Here is a 22,731-nt window from a genome sequence, read left to right on the forward strand (position 1 = left end):
TCTGGCAGGGCATCTGAAATATTGCCAGAGGTTGCATTGGTTATATGGAGAAAAATACCTGAAACTGACATTTGATGGTCCTAAGCAGCTAATTGAAGGTGCAGTTAATCTTGTTATAGACTTAAGCCAGCCATCAATACCCTTCAGGGGAAGTGCCATGATGCCAGTAAAGAAGCCCCTTAATCCAAGCATTTTCTAGGTCTGTGGAAGTAAATGATCAATGTGCAATTTCATAATCTAATTTTTCTGTATAACCCTATGGGTTTAGCACTTCCCCCTTGATTATAATATGCCAATTTTTCAGAGGTGTTCTCCCCAATAACTCCAAGATATGACAAATAAGTGGCCTGACAATCCTCCTCAGGGACTTTCATGCTGGTGTAGAAAATGTACTAGGAAACCTGGAAATGGATCATATTGGGCTAGGGTCCTCAAAGCTTATAGCTTTCAGGGAAAGCTAAACAGTTTTCCAGATTTGTTAGAAGAAACTGATCATGTCAGTTTTCCATTTTCAGGAAGTATCCTCTGCACCCAATGTGTGGGCTTCATGCTCAGAATCCCCTCCATAGGGAATGTTTCATGCTGGTTAAGAAAAGGCATGGGAAACCCTGAAAATGGATAATTTCAGTCCTGGTTTCACATCAAAACTTTTATTCTTCAGGGACAGCTATTGTGTTCAGGGGTATACACACATGCAGGAAATTTTCGAGGTTTGCGAGAAGTTTTTCCGCAAATGTCAGGTGGGCTTGCGATATTGCTCTGCCCTCCATAGGAAGTTTCATAAGAACATAAGAATGGAGGAACACTGCAGAAGGCCTACTGGCCCATACGAGGCAGGTCCTTATCAAAACGACCTCTACCCAAAGGTACCCAAGAAATAACTCCTGTACCCAATGACACCAATCAAACCCAGCCCCTCCCACTCATATATTTATCAAGTCTCTTCTTAAAGCTACCCAAGGTCCTAGCCTCTACCACCCCACTGGGAAGACTGTTCCACATATCAACAATTCTGTTAGAAAACCAGTACTTACCTATGTCCTTTCTAAATCTAAATTTATCCAACTTAACTCCATTATTTCTGGTTCTTACCTGATTCGACACCCTCAGTACTTTATTAATACCTCCCTTGTTTATGCCCGTCATCCACTTATACACTTCAATGATATCTCCCTTCATCCTACGCCTCTCCAGAGAGTAGAGATTTAACCCTTAAATGGTCCAAACAGATCGATGTTCAAATTCGTATTGCTACAAAAGTAATTACTTTTTTTTTACATATTTTCAAATATAACAAAAAAAAAATGTAGATAAAAGTTTTTTTACATGTTTTCAAATTTAAAACAAAAAAGATTACATTTTTTACATACTTTCAGATGTTGAAAAATGTATATATACGTTTGGACCATTTAAGGGTTAAGGCTTTAAGTCTATCTTCATACGGGAGGTTCCTTACACAGTAAATCGTTTTAGTCATTCTCTGTATGTTCTCTAATGAGTCTATATCCATCCTGTAGTAAGGGGACCAAAACTGAGCAGCATAATCTAAATGAGGCCTCACTAGTGATGTATAGAGCTGTAAAATAACTTTTGGACTTCTGTTACTTATACTTCTTGAGATATTATTATAATCAAGGGGGAAGCGCTAAACCCGGAGGATTATACAGCGCCTGGGGGAGGGGATGTGGAAGGCATTCAGGCTTAATTCGGGGAACTGGAGCACAGATCCAATTCCCTAAATCAAGAGCCCCTCACCTACATCAAGGAACCTTCCTTGAGGGGACTTCTTGAGATAAATCCAAGTAATCTGTTGGCCTTGCTGCGCACACTAAGGCACTGCTGTCTTGGCTTTAGATTTCTGCTTACCATGACTCCCAAGTCTTTTTCACATTCTGTATGATCAAGCTCTACTTCACCTAGATTATAGCTTCGAGGGTTATTTTCATTACCAAGGGCAAGTACCTTACACTTCTCCACATTGAACTTCATCTGCCATTTTTCAGACCAAGACATTAATTTGTCCAAATCATCCTGGAGTTCATTGATATCCTCCTCAGAGTGAATTATGCGGCCTATCTTCGTATCATCAGCAAACTTACTCATGTCACTCGTAATCCCTTCATCAAGGCCATTAATGTAAATTATGAACAAGAGAGGGCCTAAAACTGATCCTTGTGGAACGCTGCTAGTGACTAATCCCTATTCAGATTTCACTCCATTAACAGTAACTCTGCTTTCTATTGGTAAGCCATGCCTCTATCCATGCTAGAACTTTACCTCCTATACCATATTTTGTTGAAAATAAGAAAAAGTTTTGGAGTGAGATTAACAAGTTGAGGAAGCCTAGAAAACAAATGGATTTGTCAGTTAAAAATAGGAGAGGAGAGTTAGAGGTATTGGGAAGATGGAGTTAATATTTTGAGGAATTGTTAAATGTTGATGAAGTTAGGGAAGCTGTGATTTCGTGTATAGGGCAAGGAGGAATAACATCTTGTAGGAGTGAGGAAGAGCCAGTTGTGAGTGTGGGGGAAGTTCGTGAGGCAGTAGGTAAAATGAAAGGGGGTAAGGCAGCTGGGATTGATGGGATAAAGATAGAAATGTTAAAAGCAGGTGGGGATACAGTTTTGGAGTGGTTGGTGCAATTATTTAATAAATGTATGGAAGAGGGTAAGGTACCTAGGGATTGGGAGAGAGCATGCATAGTTCCTTTGTATAAAGGCAAAGGGGACAAAAGAGAGTGCAAAAATTATAGGAGGATAAGTCTGTTGAGTATACCTGGTAAAGTGTATGGTAGAGTTATTATTGAAAGAATTAAGAGTAAGACGGAAAATAGGATAGCAGATGAACACGGAGGCTTTAGGAAAGGTAGGGGGTGTGTGGACCAGGTGTTTACAGTGAAACATATAAGTGAACAGTATTTAGATAAGGCTAAAGAGGTCTTTGTGGCATTTATGGATTTGGAAAAGGCGTATGACAGGGTGGACAGGGGGGCAATGTGGCAGATGTTGCAGGTGTATGGTGTAGGAGGTAGGTTACTGAAAGCAGTGAAGAGTTTTTACGAGGATAGTGAGGCTCAAGTTAGAGTATGTAGGAAAGAGGGAAATTATTTTCCAGTAAAGTAGGCCTTAGACAAGGATGTGTGATGTCACCGTGGTTGTTTAATATATTTATAGATGGGGTTGTAAGAGAAGTAAATGCGAGGGTCTTGGCAAGAGGCGTGGAGTTAAAAGATGAAGAATCACACAAAGTGGGAGTTGTCACAGTTGCTCTTTGCTGATGACACTGTGCTCTTGGGAGATTCTGAAGAGAAGTTGCAGAGATTGGTGGATGAATTTGGTAGGGTATGCAAAAGAAGAAAATTGAAAGTGAATACAGTAAAGAGTAAGGTTATGAGGATAACAAAAAGATTAGGTGATGAAAGATTGGATATCAATTGGAGGGAGAGTATGGAGGAGGTGAAAGTATTCAGATATTTGGGAGTGGACATGTCAGCGGATGGGTCTATGAAAGATGAGGTGAATCATAGAATTGATGAGGGGAAAAGGGTGAGTGGTGCACTTAGGAGTCTGTGGAGACAAAGAACTTTGTCCTTGGAGGCAAAGAGGGGAATGTATGAGAGTATAGTTTTGCCAACGCTCTTATATGGGTGTGAAGCATGGGTGATGAATGTTGCAGCGAGGAGAAGGCTGGAGGCAGTGGAGATGTCATGTTTGAGGGCAATGTGTGGTGTGAATATAATGCAGAGAATTTGTAGTTTGGAAGTTAGGAGGAGGTGCGGGATTGCCAAAACTGTTGTCCAGAGGGCTGAGGAAGGGTTGTTGAGGTGGTTCGGACATGTAGAGAGAATGGAGCAATACAGAATGACTTCAAGAGTGTATCAGTCTGTAGTGGAAGGAAGGCGGGGTAGGGGTCGGCCTAGGAAAGGTTGGAGGGAGGGGGGTAAAGGAGGTTTTGTGTGCGAGGGGCTTGGACTTCCAGCAGGCATGCGTGAGCGTGTTTGATAGGAGTGAATGGAGACAAATGGTTTTTAATACTTGACGTGCTGTTGGAGTGTGAGCAAAGTAACATTTATGAAGGGATTCAGGGAAACCGGCAGGCCGGACTTGAGTCCTGGAGATGGGAAGTACAGTGCCTGCACTCTGAAGGAGGGGTGTTAATGTTGCAGTTTAAAAACTGTAGTGTAAAGCACCCTTCTGGCAAGACAGTGATGGAGTGAATGATGGTGAAAGTTTTTCTTTATCAGGCCACCCTGCCTTGGTGGGAATCGGCCAGTGTGATAATAATAATAAAAACCATGAGCTGCCACTTTTCTTAAGAGTCTCTTGTGAGGTACTCTATTGAAGGCTTTACTAAAATCCAAATAAACAATATCATATTCCTTATCACTGTCAACTGCCTCAAATGTTCTATTGAAGAATATCAGTAAGTTTGTCAGGCAGGAACGACCTCTCATGAATCCATGCTGAGATTCATTTATCAAGTTATGCTCTTCAAGGCGACTTCTGATAATGTCAGCTATAATTGATTCTAATAGATGTCAGGCTTATTGGACGGTAATTTGAAGGAGTGGACTTATCCCCCTTATCATGCACCGAGAAAACCTAGAAATGGATCATTTCAGGCCACAGTTGTAATCAAAGCTCTCATAGTGAAAGCTATATATAAATACAGGAGTTTTATTGGGTTTTGAGAAGTAAATGACCTAATCTAACTAAAACCTCGAGGAAAACTTCATATAAAAACAATTTCCAAAATAGGAAGTGATCAACCAAATAGATACCACGTCATTTGCCATAGTAATGACCACCTATCAAAACGGAGGGACTGATCAGCTCGGGGGGGGGGGGGGAGGTTGGCATGTATAGAGAAGCGCTCAGTTGCTCAGAATTACTAAACACCACAAATGATGCAGGTGAAGTTTTGGCAATAAAGACTGATAAACAAAAACCTTGTCATTGTGGTTATATACAAACCTGATGCAGCTTCCCAACAATTCAAGACAGCTTTTGAAAACTGACCACTGGAAAATCTCCAGACTCCTGCCCCAAACCATCTTGCTGCTGGGAGGTTTTAACTAAGACACCTATAATAGATGAATGTAGGAAATTATGCTTTAGAAGAGATAACCCCTAGGGGGCAACTCAGATGAAAATTTACACATATGAGCTATTAAATCTGCAACAAATTCACCTAAGCCAGTGAATAGTGAAGCCAACAAGACTAGAAAATACATCTGACCATCTTCATTAATAATGATGAACTGGTACGAAATATAACAGTATCAAATACACTCAGATCACAACATAAGATAAGTACAGACATGTATGTGCAGGTCTCCTGACCAGCATAAGGCAATCAGTTTTGAGGGTGCCTTCACCAAATTTTACTTCAATAACAAAAACATACAAGGGGATCAAAGTAATCATGTCCTAAATGAACAAGCTGGAAAGATATCCCAAAGAACATGGATTGGAACCTTTGCCTAGAAAAATTAACTGTGGCACTTGAGGTATGCTCAAAGCACGTTCCTTAAGAAAAAAGGAAGAGAAGATGCAGATAGAGACGCTGCCTCTATAGACAAAATTACAGAGCTGCTGAAAGGGCTCTGATATATCTGAAACACGAAGGGAGGTGTTGCAACTCCTGAATGGGTTGCAATGATTATTATGTATATATATAATGTATATTACCTTTTCATATAATTTTATATTGCTTATATTTGCGATAATAGCTAAATTGTAAATGTATTGCTTTATATTGTTATTTGACTTATGTTGTTAGGATGTAACATATTATGTGCTCAGTTCAAGTCTTGATTGTCAAACTACTGTAATTATCGCTTGTAGCTCGTTAGACTGCCGGCTTCTGAGCTGCAGTTGTCCACGGAGCTATCACGTGATCGAGGGGGGAGGTGTCCTCACCTCGCCTAAAGTATTCAGTCTGCTCTAGACTCTCTTGGTGGTTGGACAGATTGTCTGTCTCATTATTCTTGTTAGTTCTGTAGAACTCTGTTCACAGAACATTGTACAGACTTAGTGATTTTCGACGTTGTACTGAGGTTGTGTCACAGACACTCGAAACACCTCAGGTCCTGAGCTGTAACTTCTCACTTAACTTGTACTGGTATCTGTGTATTATCACAGTCGGGGATTTTCTTATGCTGAACTTAGATTCAGTATTATGGGAGTTTTGTGACTTTTGTGGAGGATCTGCAGATGGTCCCTACTTAGTGTCGTTATATTATCTCCTTGATCCTGATTCTGTGTCGCAGTTGCTTGTTATATTGCTATTGGGCTTAGCATTCTTTTTATTGTTCAAGCAGACTGTTCTGGTTGCCAGTCGGTCAAGAAGTTAGTTTATTTGAGGACTTTGTCAGTCACTTGTTTAAGTCTAGTCGAGTCATGAGACATAGCAAACTACTTGGAGCACTTACACGCATACACAAACTTGTACATATTTGTAATATCTTATTAAATGTTAATGTACCAGACGGTACTTAAGAATTATAAATGTGATATGTGCTTTCAGCACAATAATATTGTACTCGAGAGATGTGATATTATTTTGATTACTGTGATTAATTTAATTCAATTTAATTTGATAATATACCTCTAGACTTAATAAATTTATTAAATTTTAATTTCTCTAGTTAGTAGCCTACCAGTTGTAATCCTGAAGCACTATTGAATAATACTGAATTTTAATGGATAATTGGACAAGGATACTGACTACTTGTTATGAAAACCCAGTAACAGGCTGGATGCTAGAAGGGTAGTCCTTTCTAGTGTTCCCTGGAGATCTCTAAGCTTTTAGAATCGCGTTTTTTGTAACAGGAGGCAATGGTCAGAGGAATAGCAAATATCGAACTTAAGCTTAAGGAACCATACTGGAGACAAGAAACAGAATGAACTTAAAAGTCATAAATGAAATTGAAAAAAAATACTGCTTTTCTAATGCCAAATCCCAATATGACTCAGTGTTTAATGAGCCGTTAATCACTCAGGCTCGGCAACCTAAATGATTTATGACCGAGATTCAAAATCTGGTTAATTCAAGAATTTCTGATATTATCCTAACACCACAGGACTTCAAAACAGCAATAAATGACATGCCCTGATGCCCATGCACTCTGCCCCAGGCCCAGATTCGTGGAACTCCGTGTTCATCAAGAACTGCAAGAAACCTCTTTCACGTGCCTTAGATATTCTATGGAGAGGGAGCATAGACACGGGTCATCCCACAGTCACTAAATACAACAGAGATAGCCACATTCCAAAAAGGTGGCAGTAAAGCCATTGCAAAGAATTACAGACCGACAGCTCTAATCTCCCACAAAAATCGCTACACAACCCAGGGCAATACGAGTTCAGAGCAGATTGCTCCTGCCTCTCACAACTACTGGACCACTATGACAGGGTCTTGGATGCTCTAGACTCTAGAGGACAAACAAAATGTAGATGTAGTATACACAGACTTTACGAAAGCCTTCGACAAGTGCGATCATGGTGAAATAGCACGAAATGCACGATAAAGGAATAACAGGACACGTGGGTAAATGGATCTATCTCCCTAACAAATAGAACAAAGAATAACAGTAAACAAGTCAGAGGCGGCTACAATAAAAGCTCTTTCCACGAGGTACAGTACTCTCTCCCATCCTGTTCATCCTCGTATCTGACAAACAGATGTAAGCCATAGAACCGTGTCCTCCTTTCCTGATACCTGAATTTGCATGACAGTATCATCCATTAAAGACTTGCAATGTCTCCAAGCGGACATCAACCAAATCTTTAAGTGAGCCGCAGAAAACAATATGAAGTTCAATGAAGACAAATTTCAATTACTACGCTATTAATAACTCGAGGTAATAAAATTTGTATCAGAATATAAGAAATAACAATCACAAAGCGAAAAACTAATGTAAAGGACCTGGAGTGATGTCAGAATCTCACTTTCAGAGATCACAACAATGTATCTATCACATCAGCTAGGAAAATGTGATGGATAGTGAGAACCTTCAAAACTAGAGATGCCTCGGCCAATGATGATTTCAAGTCGCTTGTTCTCTCTAGACCGGAATATTGCTGTACACTAACGGCCCCTTTCAAGGCAGGCGAAATTGCAGACCTTGAGAATATACAGAGAACTTTCACGGCATGTGTAAGTACGATAAAGCACCTAAATTATTGGGAACAATTATGTCTCTTGCTTGTACTCCCTGGAATGCAGACGAGAAAGAATACATAATATACACTTAGAAAATAATAGAGGGACTAGGCCCAAATCGGCTGCACACGAAAATCATTCCCTACAAAAGCAAAAGACTCGGTAAGAGATGCAACATTCCCCCCCTCCATGAAAAGCAGCGGGTGCCACGAGTACGCTAAGAGACAACATAGTAAGTGTCGGAGGCCCAAGACTGTTCAACTGCCTCCCAGCATACCTAACGGAGATTATTAATAGACCCCCGGCTATCTTCAAGGCGCTGGACAGGCATCTAAAGCTAGTACTTTTCCAGCCTGGCTGTGGTTCGCAAATCGGTTTACGTGCAGCTAGCAGTAACAGCCTGGTTGATCAGGCCTTGATCCGCCGCGAGGCCTGGTCACGGATCGGGGCCGCTGACCCCCAAAACCCCTCCATATATATATATATATATATATATATTATTATTATTATTATCACACTGGCCGATTCCCACCAAGGCAGGGTGGCCCGAAAAAGAAAAACTTTCACCATCATTCACTCCATCACTGTCTTGCCAGAAGGGTGCTTTACACTACAGTTTTTAAACTGCAACATTAACACCCCTCCTTCAGAGTGCAGGCACTGTACTTCCCATCTCCAGGACTCAAGTCCGGCCTGCCGGTTTCCCTGAATCCCTTCATAAATGTTACTTTGCTCACACTCCAACAGCACGTCAAGTATTAAAAACAATTTGTCTCCATTCACTCCTATCAAACACGCTCACGCATGCCTGCTGGAAGTCCAAGCCCCCTCGCACACAAAACCTCCTTTACCCCCTCCCTCCAACCCTTCCTAGGCCGACCCCTACCCCGCCTTCCTTCCACTACAGACTGATACACTCTTGAAGTCATTCTGTTTCGCTCCATTCTCTCTACATGTCCGAACCACCTCAACAACCCTTCCTCAGCCCTCTGGACAACAGTTTTGGTAATCCCGCACCTCCTCCTAACTTCCAAACTACGAATTCTCTGCATTATATTCACACCACACATTGCCCTCAGACATGACATCTCCACTGCCTCCAGCCTTCTCCTCACTGCAACATTCATCACCCACGCTTCACACCCATATAAGAGTGTTGGTAAAACTATACTCTCATACATTCCCCTCTTTGCCTCCAAGGACAAAGTTCTTTGTCTCCACAGACTCCTAAGTGCACCACTCACTCTTTTTCCCTCATCAATTCTATGATTCACCTCATCTTTCATAGACCCATCCGCTGACACGTCCACTCCCAAATATCTGAATACGTTCACCTCCTCCATACTCTCTCCCTCCACTCTGATATTCAATCTTTCATCACCTAATCTTTTTGTTATCCTCATAACCTTACTCTTTCCTGTATTCACCTTTAATTTTCTTCTTTTGCACACCCTACCAAATTCATCCACCAATCTCTGCAGCTTCTCTTCAGAATCTCCCAAAAGCACAGTGTCATCAGCAAAGAGCAGCTGTGACAACTCCCACTTTGTGTGTGATTCTTTATCTTTTAACTCCACGCCTCTTGCCAAGACCCTCGCATTTACTTCTCTTACAACCCCATCTATAAATATATTAAACAACCACGGTGACATCACACATCCTTGTCTAAGGCCTACTTTTACTGGGAAAAAATTTCCCTCTTTCCTACATACTCTAACTTGAGCCTCACTATCCTCGTAAAAACTCTTCACTGCTTTCAGTAACCTACCTCCTACACCATACACTTGCAACATCTGCCACATTGCCCCCCTATCCACCCTGTCATACGCCTTTTCCAAATCCATAAATACCACAAAGACCTCTTTAGCCTTATCTAAATACTGTTCACTTATATGTTTCACTGTAAACACCTGGTCCACACACCCCCTACCTTTCCTAAAGCCTCCTTGTTCATCTGCTATCCTATTCTCCGTCTTACTCTTAATTCTTTCAATTATAACTCTACCATACACTTTACCAGGTACACTCAACAGACTTATCCCCCTATAATTTTTGCACTCTCTTTTATCCCCTTTGCCTTTATACAGAGGAACTATGCATGCTCTCTGCCAATCACTAGGTACCTTACCCTCTTCCATACATTTATTAAATAATTGCACCAACCACTCCAAAACTATATCCCCACCTGCTTTTAACATTTCTATCTTTATCCCATCAATCCCGGCTGCCTTACCCCCTTTCATTTTACCTACTGCCTCACGAACTTCCCCCACACTCACAACTGGCTCTTCCTCACTCCTACAAGATGTTATTCCTCCTTGCCCTATACACGAAATCACAGCTTCCCTATCTTCATCAACATTTAACAATTCCTCAAAATATTCCCTCCATCTTCCCAATACCTCTAACTCTCCATTTAATAACTCTCCTCTCCTATTTTTAACTGACAAATCCATTTGTTCTCTAGGCTTTCTTAACTTGTTAATCTCACTCCAAAACTTTTTCTTATTTTCAACAAAATTTGTTGATAACATCTCACCCACTCTCTCATTTGCTCTCTTTTTACATTGCTTCACCACTCTCTTAACCTCTCTCTTTTTCTCCATATACTCTTCCCTCCTTGCATCACTTCTACTTTGTAAAAACTTCTCATATGCTAACTTTTTCTCCCTTACTACTCTCTTTACATCATCATTCCACCAATCGCTCCTCTTCCCTCCTGCACCCACTTTCCTGTAACCACAAACTTCTGCTGAACACTCTAACACTACATTTTTAAACCTACCCCATACCTCTTCGACCCCATTGCCTATGCTCTCATTAGCCCATCTATCCTCCAATAGCTGTTTATATCTTACCCTAACTGCCTCCTCTTTTAGTTTATAAACCTTCACCTCTCTCTTCCCTGATGCTTCTATTCTCCTTGTATCCCATCTACCTTTTACTCTCAGTGTAGCTACAACTAGAAAGTGATCTGATATATCTGTGGCCCCTCTATAAACATGTACATCCTGAAGTCTACTCAACAGTCTTTTATCTACCAATACATAATCCAACAAACTACTGTCATTTCGCCCTACATCATATCGTGTATACTTATTTATCCTCTTTTTCTTAAAATATGTATTACCTATAACTAAACCCCTTTCTATACAAAGTTCAAAGGGCTCCCATTATCATTTACACCTGGCACCCCAAACTTACCTACCACACCCTCTCTAAAAGTTTCTCCTACTTTAGCATTCAGGTCCCCTACCACAATTACTCTCTCACTTGGTTCAAAGGCTCCTATACATTCACTTAACATCTCCCAAAATCTCTCTCTCTCCTCTGCATTCCTCTCTTCTCCAGGTGCATACACGCTTATTATGACCCACTTCTCGCATCCAACCTTTACTTTAATCCACATAATTCTTGAATTTACACATTCATATTCTCTTTTCTCCTTCCATAACTGATCATTTAACATTACTGCTACCCCTTCCTTTGCTCTAACTCTCTCAGATACTCCAGATTTAATCCCATTTATTTCCCCCCACTGAAACTCTCCTACCCCCTTCAGCTTTGTTTCGCTTAGAGCCAGGACATCCAACTTCTTTTCATTCATAACATCAGCAATCATCTGTTTCTTGTCATCCGCACTACATCCACGCACATTTAAGCATCCCAGTTTTATAAAGTTTTTCTTCTTCTCTTTTTTAGTAAATGTATACAGGAGAAGGGGTTACTAGCCCATTGCTCCCGGCATTTTAGTCGCCTCATACGACACGCATGGCTTACGGAGGAAAGATTCTTTTCCACTTCCCCATGGACAATAGAAGAAATAAAAAAGAACAAGAGCTATTTAGAAAAAGGAGAAAAACCTAGATGTATGTATATATATATATGCATGTGCGTGTCTGTGAAGTGTGACCAAAGTGTAAGTAGGAGTAGCAAGATATCCCTGTTATCTAGCGTGTTTATGAGACAGAAAAAGAAACCAGCAATCCTACCATCATGCAAAACAGTTACAGGTTTTTGTTTCACAGTCATCTGGCAGGACGGTAGTACTTCCCTGGGTGGTTGCTGTCTACCAACCTACTACCTATATATATATATATATATATATATATATATATATATATATATCTATATATATATATATATATATATATATATATAAATATATATATATATATATATATATTACAAACACACAAAAATTTATAGGCACAGACCTGGGACACGACACGAGGCACAGAGGTCGAGTACGTAGTTAATGGTAGGTTGAGGCAGGTTACCGTCCATTACCACCAGGGGAGATGCACTTATCTCTCCTTCAAATTGTCCCACCTGCAGAGAAGACAAAATTGAGAAGAGCGAAATCACACTAACCCACAAATTGATAATTAAGTGCTTAACACATGAGTTTATACTTTCCCTACCATTAGCATCGTTCTGACATTTAGTGCTGTACAACGTTAACGACCTTCAAAAGTCTGTTGATACTGAAGGCCTCATGATCCAAGGAATTAAAGCTACCCTCATGATCATAATTTAGAATAAAGACGAACAAAGATTAAGTCCAGGACTTGTTTCAAATTTGTAAATCGTGACTTTCTGGCCACTGTATTGTGCCTTGTTACTTCTTCTTTAGGACAAATTATCTGTTAACGAAATTCCATGACAGTTTACTGAACAAGGGGAAAAATTAAGAACAATGCTAAAAAAAAAAAAAAACAGCGGCACTTGTTGGATAACACATCCTGAGAATGAATTAGTAAGCCAAAGGAAGATTTTGGTCCGATAGACTAGTTGAGAAACTTGCCGCTTTAGCGAGGTTTTACATTGTATTCTAAGTTTTTCTAGCGAGAAATTTTTTTTTAGTCAACCCAAATCTTTCGTATGTTGAATTAAACTTTCACAACCTATAATCTTCCGGGAGCCTTTTTTTTTTTTAATTTATAGCTAGCTAATAACCCGGGATAGCCCAAGAAACTAAGCAGTGTAACTGATTTCCATTGGGGTTCTTTGGTTCTTTTCCCAGGATGTGACCCACAAGCTACAAGTCTACTAACACCCAGGTATGTATTTACAGATGAAAGACCAGCAGGTCTATGCATCCTGCCTCACTCAGGATTAAAGCTGAGTCTTGTGAACTGAACTGATGGTGTTACCACTGAACTACGAGGTACCCATGATGGTTGGGAGTGGGAGATGAGAGGATTACATTAAAGCGATGTATTTCAGCTGCTGTGCGATCAGATAAAAGGCATCCCCCGTATTTCATAACCCCAGCCATCTGCGTGACAATGCACGGAAAAGGAATAGCGCAGAGTGCGGCTGTTTCAAATACAATTAGAAGTTTAGAGTTGAAGAACTGAAGGGAAACAGAAGAGGTATTCTCATGTCACATGGTCACTAATCACGGTTTTCAATAAAAATGGTATATTAGGATCTACACATCCCAAAACTAATCCAAGCCTTCCACTAAGAAACATCAACTTTGAAGCGTACTCTTAATGAACCTTCTAATGACCCCATGCCCCTCGTACATTGACCTCCCTGGTACCCCACATTGTCCCCTACTATAATCTTACCAATAACCCTTTTAAAACGGTTTCCTAATATTTTCGCAAAGAGTTTGTAGTCCGCACACATTCGATAATCCCTCACTGTGTACTGCCTATCACCCTTTGGTACCAAAACTACAATCGCCGTCGCTTGCAACTCCCCCAATTCACTCCTCTCTTTCATTACATTAAACAATTTCACCAAAAATTCCTTCAGTACACCCCAATGCTGTATATAAAAGTTGCTAGGCAGCCCATCTATTCCCGACGCCTTACCACGACTCATGCCCATTAATGCCGTCCACACCACCTCCTCTACCATATTCCCCTGTAACTTTTCCTTGTCGTCCCTGTCAAGCACACACTGCACCCAATCTCCCGTCTCCCTTAACGCCCCCTCACTCACTCCCGCACGTGCAAAGAAAATGATAGGATGGATAATGAGAACTTTCAAAATGAGAGATGCCAAGCCAATGATGATCCTTTTCAAATCACTTGTTCTCTCTAGGCTGGAATACTGCTGTACATTAACATCTCCATTCAAAGCAGGTGAAATCGCAGATCTAGAGAGTGTACAGAGATCCTTTACTGCACGTATAAGTTCTGTCAAGCACCTTAACTACTGGGAATGCTTGGAAGCACTTGACTTGTACTCGTTGGAACGCAGGAGGGAGAGATATATCATAATCTACACTTAGAAAATCTTGGAAGGAATGGTCCCAAATCTGCACACAGAAATCACTCCCTACGAAAGTAAAAGACTGGGCAGGCGATGCAAAATGCCCTCAATAAAAAGTAGGGGCGCCATTGGTACACTAAGGGAAAACACCATAAGTGTCTGGGGCCCAAAACTGTTCAACAGCCTCCCATCAAGCATTAGGGGGATTGCCAATAAGCCCCTGGCTGCCTTCAAGAGAGAGCTGGACAGATACCTAAAGTCAGTGCCGGATCAGCTGGGCTGTGGCTCGTACGTTGGACTGCGTGCGGCCAGCAGTAACAGCCTAGTTAGTTGATCAGGCCCTGATCCATCGGGAGGCCTGGTCATGGACCGGGCCACGGGGGCATTGATCCCCGGAATAACCTCCAGGTAACCTCCAGGTATATACGCACTAAGCCAAGCATCTACGTCCCCCCCATCCCCTCCGTTGCAACGCGGCGACGCGCCTGCCCTCACAGGACACACGCCGACGGCCTATCACCCTATATCACCTCTAACCCCCCTAAAACCCTTACCGTATCGAACTGTTCATTTTGCAATTCTCTGAGTCCATCCTTCAATCCCTCTGTCTGCCACTGGCGCTCCCCCCTCCTCCCCTCTCATAACACTCCCTTAACTGCCCCTCAAGATACCTAATAAGCTCATAAGCCAGCTAGTTCTCATGCCTCCCCTGGCGTACATAGAATTCCCGAATCCTCGTCTTCGCCGTTGTATCCCACCAACTCAACACATCCCCCTCCATGCTCACCCCTTCCCACAACCTTTCCCACAAACGTGCAAATAAGACCCTCCCCTCATCTTTAAGTAACCGAACATTCAATTTCCAATAGCTCTTATACCTGTTCGGCAATCCCTCCCATCCCAATTCCACCAAAACACCTCTGTGATCTGAAAAGACCACATCCAAGACACTTACTCTGTACCACTGCCTTTCTCGTCATGTATAGTCTGTCCAGCCTTGCCACATACCCGTGCCTCACAAAGGTGTGCTCCACCTCCCATGCCGCACCCACCCCAACATCCACCAACCCCACCCCAGTTAACAGCTCCCTCAAAACGCCAGAATATCCAGGCCCCCTAGGTTCCACATCCCTATAAGGGATCACACAATTCCAGTCCCCTCCCACCACAGCTACTGCTGGAAGCGACCTCAGGTGATATACCAACACATCACGTACAAACTCATTCTTAACCCGACCGTCCCCATCCGCCGGGCCATAAACACACAAAGGTGACCTTCTCCCTCCCCCACAACCCATCCACTTGTATAACCCTCCCCTCCTCACAGGGATGTACAGTAAACGGGCTAGCCTCCATCAAAATAGCCACACCTTTCAATCTCGGCGAGTGTGCCGTATCAATCACCAACATACAACCCGGCTTGTGATTGTGCTCCTGTACAAACACAACATCTACACCATACCTAATTATAAACTCACGAAACCATGCACACTTCCTTTTGTTTTTCAATCCATTAATATTTATAGCGAGACTCTTGAAGCTGTCGGAGGTGGTTTGCCTTTATGCACGGCTACACCCGTTTTTCCCTTCCTCCTAATACTCCCTTGGTCCTCATATGCCCCTCTGGGACCACCTTTCACAGGTCCCTTGCCCCTGGATCCTCCAGGTCCACACTCCTCTACATTCACCCAAACCTTTTTACCCGAACGCTGTGCCGGGATGAGCACATCTTCCATATCCGAGAGTGCAGCCGCTCTCTTCCGTGACCCTCTAGCCTTCTTCCCAACATCCTCCCAGAAGCCATCCGTGTGCACAGTACAGCTCTGCAAAGCAGCATCAACGTGAGCCTCCGACATCCCCCCCCACGCCTCCCGGAACCACAGCAGACTCCGGGGCACCCACAAGCCCCTCAACGGAGACCTCACCTGGGGTTCCTAACAGGTTGTGGAGCACTGTCGATGGTGGCCTCCACGTCCCTGTCCTCACCATGCGGCACCTCACCTACGCTCCGCGGTGCCTGTCCAGAAGAGCTTGGCTTCCCCGGAAGCGTTACACACTCTCCCTCCATTAATTCTGTGTCGTCCACCTCCACACTCCAAGCCTTACGCAAAGTAGGCTTCTCTGGTCTTGCCTGCTCCGTCTTTTCCTGTTCCTCCGGTGCCTCCTTACGTATATCATTCTCCTGCGAATCTTCGCCGTCGAACACACTGCACAGCAACGTGGTCATAGGCGCCGCACAAGCGACAAGTATGCCGTTGCCCTGCATAGGTCACCATCACTTGTGTCCTGAAGTCGTCAAGTTGCACGTACGAAGGAATGAGATGCCGTAATGTCATTTTCAAAGAGAAAGTTCCCTCAGGCATCCCAGCATATGATTCTTCCTTCCACTTCCCCAATGTCGCCATGTGAACTGTCCCATATTTTTCAAACACGGCACGCAGGTCCGCCTCATCAGCCTCGAAATGCACATTCCATATCTTCACCCACGTGTAGTAGCGGGACATCATGGAGCTTCACCATCACAGCAGGATTCACTGGCATACAAAATCCTGAAATCCGGCGACCTTGTCTTCATATACACTAGGGTTGCGAAACTTCACGAAGATCCGGTATGCACCATTCAACGCCACACTATACATTTGCTATACCGTATGTGTCCCTGATGATGGTAGGCAGTAAAAGCCGAGCTGAATGGGCATACACAGCCCCACGTACTACTTCAATGCCGACAGTGTTTACCCGTCGTTTACCCTGCTGCGCCATTTTGCGAAAATCCTCAAATTCATTATTAAATTCCAAATCCGATACACCAGAGCTCAAGTGTGAAGGCGACACAAGATTCTCCAATTATATGGAAACCAATTTAGTTAATAAAAATGGCAATTTAAAATTTACATATCTGAAGGTGAAAGCCCATCAACACAGTTTGAAGCCTATCAGAAAATGCATTCTTCAGTAATATTCCGAATCAATCAATTCCAATTTTTTTTATAAATTTCAATTAAAATTTCAAATTTGCACTTAAACAGTAAATTTAGCTTCTTTCTTATAAACTGCATCAGTGTTAATATTTTGAAGCCGATGAGACGAGGTATCGTTTAAGTTACTAAATGAAAAAAAATATCAACATTTAAAAAAAAAAAGGGGGGGGGGAACTTGCAGAGCCCAATAACAACGCCTCTACCTTGCATTTAGGACAATACACCAGGGATGAAAATTTGAAGTCGATTAAAAGAGGTATTCTCCAATTATCACAAAGATTCCAACTATTTCACGTTTTGTAAACTAATTTGGTATATTGAAAAAATACGCCAGAACACAAACTAAACTACCTTGTCAGTAACATGCATCAGCCCTTCCGAAGTAGCCCAGAATATATTTAAAGTGATCTAACAGCATTAATAATTTCATATTTTACACACAAATCGGCAGCACACTTTAATTTCACCTGCACCAATCAGCTGTTCCAAGAATCTTGTCCTAGTCACCGCACAACGTTGAAAACTTCAAGGTGATTGGATAAGGCCTGATCGTGTTACAAGCGGAATAAAATCGAAAATCTGGAAAAAAATACTATAAGGCAACGCCTTATAGTGTAATGTGTGAGGGAAGGTTAGTGGCGCTGTGGTTCGGTGAGGGTGGAAAATTAATGTCAAATTTGGTGTAATAGGCTAGCTGGCTAAAGTCAGTCTGCGTTGAAGGCCTGGCTTTCAGTGGTGCCTCAGGGTGTTTGTAGATGTCTAACAGACAAGAGTCTTAAATTATGATGAATTGATAGCACAGCTTGGCAATCCTCGGAGCGAAGTATAGCCTCTCGTGAGGATAGATTAAGAACCTTGAACCTTCACTCTCTTGAGAGAATGAGAGTATGCAAGTGGAAGATGGGCATAAAAAAAGCGATATAAATAAAGTACTGAGGACATCGAAGAATCAGAAATAGTGGATTTAAATTAGATAAATTTAGATTTAGAAAGGACGTAGGTAAGTACTGGTTTGCAGAGTTGTTGCGTGGAACAATCTGAGAGTAGGGTAATGTAAGCCAAAACCTTGGGTAGCTTTAAGAATAGATTAGACAAATATACGAATGAGAAAGGTTGGGTTTGATTAGCACCAGAGGTATTTAAGTAAATTCTTGGGTAGTTTTGGGAAAGGTTGTACAAACAGGTGGATTTCTAGAAATGGCTGGTTTTTGAGAACTTTAGTATGGGTCAGTAGGCCTGCTGCAGCGTTCCTCCGTTTTTATCTAAGTACTGGGTGACCCCATGCGGTATTTCGGCATGGCAGACGAGAGGAATGGATGAAGAGTACGATTATTATTATTATAATCAAGGGGGAAGCGCTAAACCCGGAGGATTATACAGCGCCTGGGGAGGGGATGTGGAAGGCATTCAGGCTTAATTCGGGGAACTGGAGCACAGATCCAATTCCCTAAATTAAGAGCCCCTCACCAACATCAAGGAACCTTCCTTGAGGGGGTGAGCATGTTGAGTTATGAGTATGTGAGTAAGAAGAATGTGTAGTAGTGGAGGGAGCTGTTAGGTCTTTAAACTAGGAATAGTTAGTGGTATGGGTTTTTGCGGGAAAACTGAAGTCGCAGGGTAGTAATATGAGTACTAGGAGAACTAGTAAAGAGCCAAAATGAGGTGGATATTGGAAAGCCAGTGGCACTAATTGACAAGGACAGTAATAGGTTTAGTGGAATAACAGAAAGGAGCAGGAAGGGTAAAGAGAGAGGAGGGTCTTTAAATATTTATTACACAAATAGTCGCAGTGCTAGGAATAAGATGGACGAGTTGAGACTAGTTGCTAGTGCAGGTAACAGATGTATTTGTCAATACTGAGACGTGGTTTAATTCAAAAAGTCGGGACATGCCTGCAGAATGTCACATTCAGGGTTTTAAATTGTTCCAAGTAGATAGAAGTGTCAGAAAGGGGGGTGGGGTGGCATTGTATGTCCGAGATCGCTTGAACTGTTGCATAAAAACGGGTAATAAGTCTGAAGTAACACATACAGAGTCTGTTTGGATAGAATTTTCAGAGGGGCATGAAAAAATGAATTTTAGGTGTGATATACCGTCCCCCAAATTTAGATAGGGACCAGGGGAGACTACTATGTGAGGAAATTGTTAGGGCCACAAGGCACGATAATGTAGTAATTCTAGGAGACTTTAACTTTAGTCATTGATTGGAATTTCTTGACTGGGAATTTAGAATCATACGACTTCTTAGAAGTAGTTCAGGATTGTTTTTTGAAGCAGTTTGTGACAGAACCTACAAGGGGTAATAACTTGCTTGACTTAGTTCTGGCAAACAATGAATCCCTTGTTAATAATTTAGAAGTTTCAGAGGAACTGGGTGCTAGCGACCACAAATCAATTACATTTATCATTGAATGGAAGTACGATAGTAGGGATAACTCAGTAACAGTCCCAGATTTTCGCTTAGCAGATTACGATGGGCTTAGAGAACACTTATCTGTTGACTGGGGTAACGAAGAGAGCTATCAATATGACAGTTTTCTGAACACAATACATGCTGCTCAAAGAACGTTTATCCCTTATAAAGAAATTAGATCAAATAGAAATGACCCAAAATGGATGAATAATAGGCTGAAATATCTACTAGGGCATAAGAAAGGAATTTATAGGCGTATCAAAAGAGGCGAGGGTCATCTTATGAATCAGTATATTGACATTAAGAGGGACATTAAAAAGGGGATAAGAAAAGCTAAAAGGGACTATGAAAGTAAAGTTGCTAGGGATTCTAAAACTAACCCAAAAAGTTTTTTTTCCAGGTATATAGAACAAAAGTCAGAGATAAGATAGGTCCCCTTAAAAATAACTATGGGCAACTTACTGACAAAGAGAATGAAATGTGCTCGATTTTAAATAATTATTTTCTCTCGGTTTTTACACAGGAAGACACTAATAATATTCCGGTAATTAATTTTTATAGTGGGCCAGAAGAAAAATTATGTAACATCACAGTCACTAGTGAAATGGTTGTGAAGCAGATAGACCGACTGAAGCAAAATAAGTCACCGGGTCCTGATGAGGTTTTTGCAAGGGTTCTAAAGGAATGCAAAATGGAAGTCTGTGAACCATTAACTAATATTTTTAATTTATCTCTTCAAACAGGCTCAGTGGTGACGTGTACTTAGCTCAGTGGTGACGTGTACTTAGTGGTGACGTGTACTTAGCTCAGTGGTGACGTGTACTTAGCTCTGTGAAGACCTGTTTGTGTGCTCTCTGTGAATCTGAACCAGGATGCCCTCTCTTGAGCAACTTTACCAGCAGCTGAGAGAAGAGCTCAGAGTTGCTAAGATGGAGATACGGCGATTAACGGAGGAGAACAAGAGGATTCGTAGTAATCCTCCTGTTGTGAGTCCCCAGGTTAAGAGGGGAGCTTGGTCAGTGGCCGGGCAACATGGAACCAAGCTGAAGATCAAGAAAACAGTTGGAGAGGCAGAAACAACTAGAAACCAGAAGACTACCGTGGAAACTTCCAACCCATTCTCGGTGCTACCCGACGAATGTGAGTGTTCTACTGGGAATGCCACAACGAGCACCAAAGAAGCACTGGCTGACGTGAGCGAGACATCCCTAGAAACCCCAACGAAGACCATCGAGAACGTCTTGACGAATTCTACAAGTGGTGTAATGCTACCTGGCGAATGTGAGTCGACTACTCGGAGCATCACGACGGACGACGCCAAGGAAGGTAAAAACATTGTTGTTGTTGGGGATAGCCAGATTAGGTACATGGATAGGGCATTCTGCTTGAAGGACAGGAGTAGGAGGCAGAGAGTGTGTTTTCCTGGGGCTGGGATGAAGGATATTGTTAGCCGTCTGGATGACATCATGAGAGGTAATGGGAGCAATCCTATTATCTGTCTCAGTGCTGGAGGCAACGATGTTGGCAGACGTAGGAGTGAGGACCTGATTAGCAGGTATAGGTCAGCAATAGAGATAATTAGGAGGAAGGGTGGGAAACCTGTCATATGTGGCATTTTGCCAAGGAGAGGAGTTGGAAATGAATGGTTGTCCAGAGCAATTGGTGTCAATTGCTGGCTGGACAAATACTGTAAGGAAAATGCGGTAACATAAATTGACAACTGGGACCTCTTCTATGGCAGAAATGACATGTATGCCAAGGATGGGGTTCACTTATCTAGGTGTGGGGTGGGAGCACTGGCCAACGCAGTGGAGGGAGCTGTTAGGTCTTTAAACTAGGAATAGTTAGTGGTATGGGTTTTTGCAGGAAAACTGCGAAGTCTCAGGGTAGTAACATGAGTACTAGGAGAACTAGTAATAGGCAAAATGAGGTGGATATTGGAAAGCCAGTGGCACAAATTGACAAGGACAGTAATAGGTTTAGTGGAATAACAGAAAGGAGCAGGAATGATAAAGACAGGGGAGGGTCCTTAAGTATATATTACACAAATAGTCGCAGTGCTAGGAATAAGATGGACGAGTTGAGACTAGTTGCCAGTGCAGGTAACATAGATGTATTTGCCATTACTGAGACGTGGTTTAATTCAAAAAGTCGAGACATGCCTGCAGAATGTCACATTCAGGGTTTCAAATTGTTCCAAGTAGACAGAAGTATCGGGAAGGGGGGTGGGGTGGCATTGTATGTCCGAGATCGCTTGAACTGTTGCATAAAAACGGGTATTAAGTCTGAAGTAACACATACAGAGTCTGTTTGGATAGAATTTTCAGAGGGGCATGAAAAATTAACTTTAGGTGTGATATACCGTCCCCCAAATTTAGATAGGGACCAGGGGAGACTACTATGGGAGGAAATTGTTAGGGCCACAAGGCACGATAATGTAGTAATTCTAGGAGACTTTAACTTTATTAAGAATCATACGACTTCTTAGAAGTAGTTCAGGATTGTTTTTTGAAGCAGTTTGTGACAGAACCTACAAGGGGTAATAACCTGCTTGACTTAGTTCTGGCAAACAATGAATCCCTTGTTAATAATTTAGAAGTTTCAGAGGAACTGGGTGCTAGCAACCACAAATCAATTACATTTAGCATTGAATGGAATTATGATAGTAGGGATAACTCAGTAACAGTCCCAGATTTTCGCTTAGCAGATTACGATGGGCTTAGAGAACACTTATCATCTGTTGACTGGGGTAACGAAGAGAGCTATCAATATGACAGTTTTCTGAACACAATACATGCTGCTCAAAGAACATTTATCCCTTATAAAGAAATTAGATCAAATAGAAATGACCCAAAATGGATGAATAATAGGCTGAAATATCTACTAGGGCATAAGAAAGGAATTTATAGGCGTATCAAGAGAGGCGAGGGTCATCTTATG

General features: G+C 42.1%; 1 protein-coding gene across 1 annotated transcript in view; it reads right to left on the reverse strand.

Moving 5' to 3' along the window:
* LOC128687016 (uncharacterized) overlaps positions 1 to 22,731 on the reverse strand; it is a 97,218-nt gene that overhangs the window by 70,178 nt on the left and 4,309 nt on the right. The window contains exon 5 of the mRNA XM_070082710.1: positions 12,384 to 12,498. Within this exon, the coding sequence (XP_069938811.1) occupies positions 12,384 to 12,498 (115 nt within the window). The remainder of the gene's footprint in view (positions 1 to 12,383; positions 12,499 to 22,731) is intronic.

Source organism: Cherax quadricarinatus, chromosome 7 (assembly GCF_038502225.1).
Source record: "Cherax quadricarinatus isolate ZL_2023a chromosome 7, ASM3850222v1, whole genome shotgun sequence".
In the NCBI taxonomy this organism is placed as follows: domain Eukaryota; kingdom Metazoa; phylum Arthropoda; class Malacostraca; order Decapoda; family Parastacidae; genus Cherax; species Cherax quadricarinatus.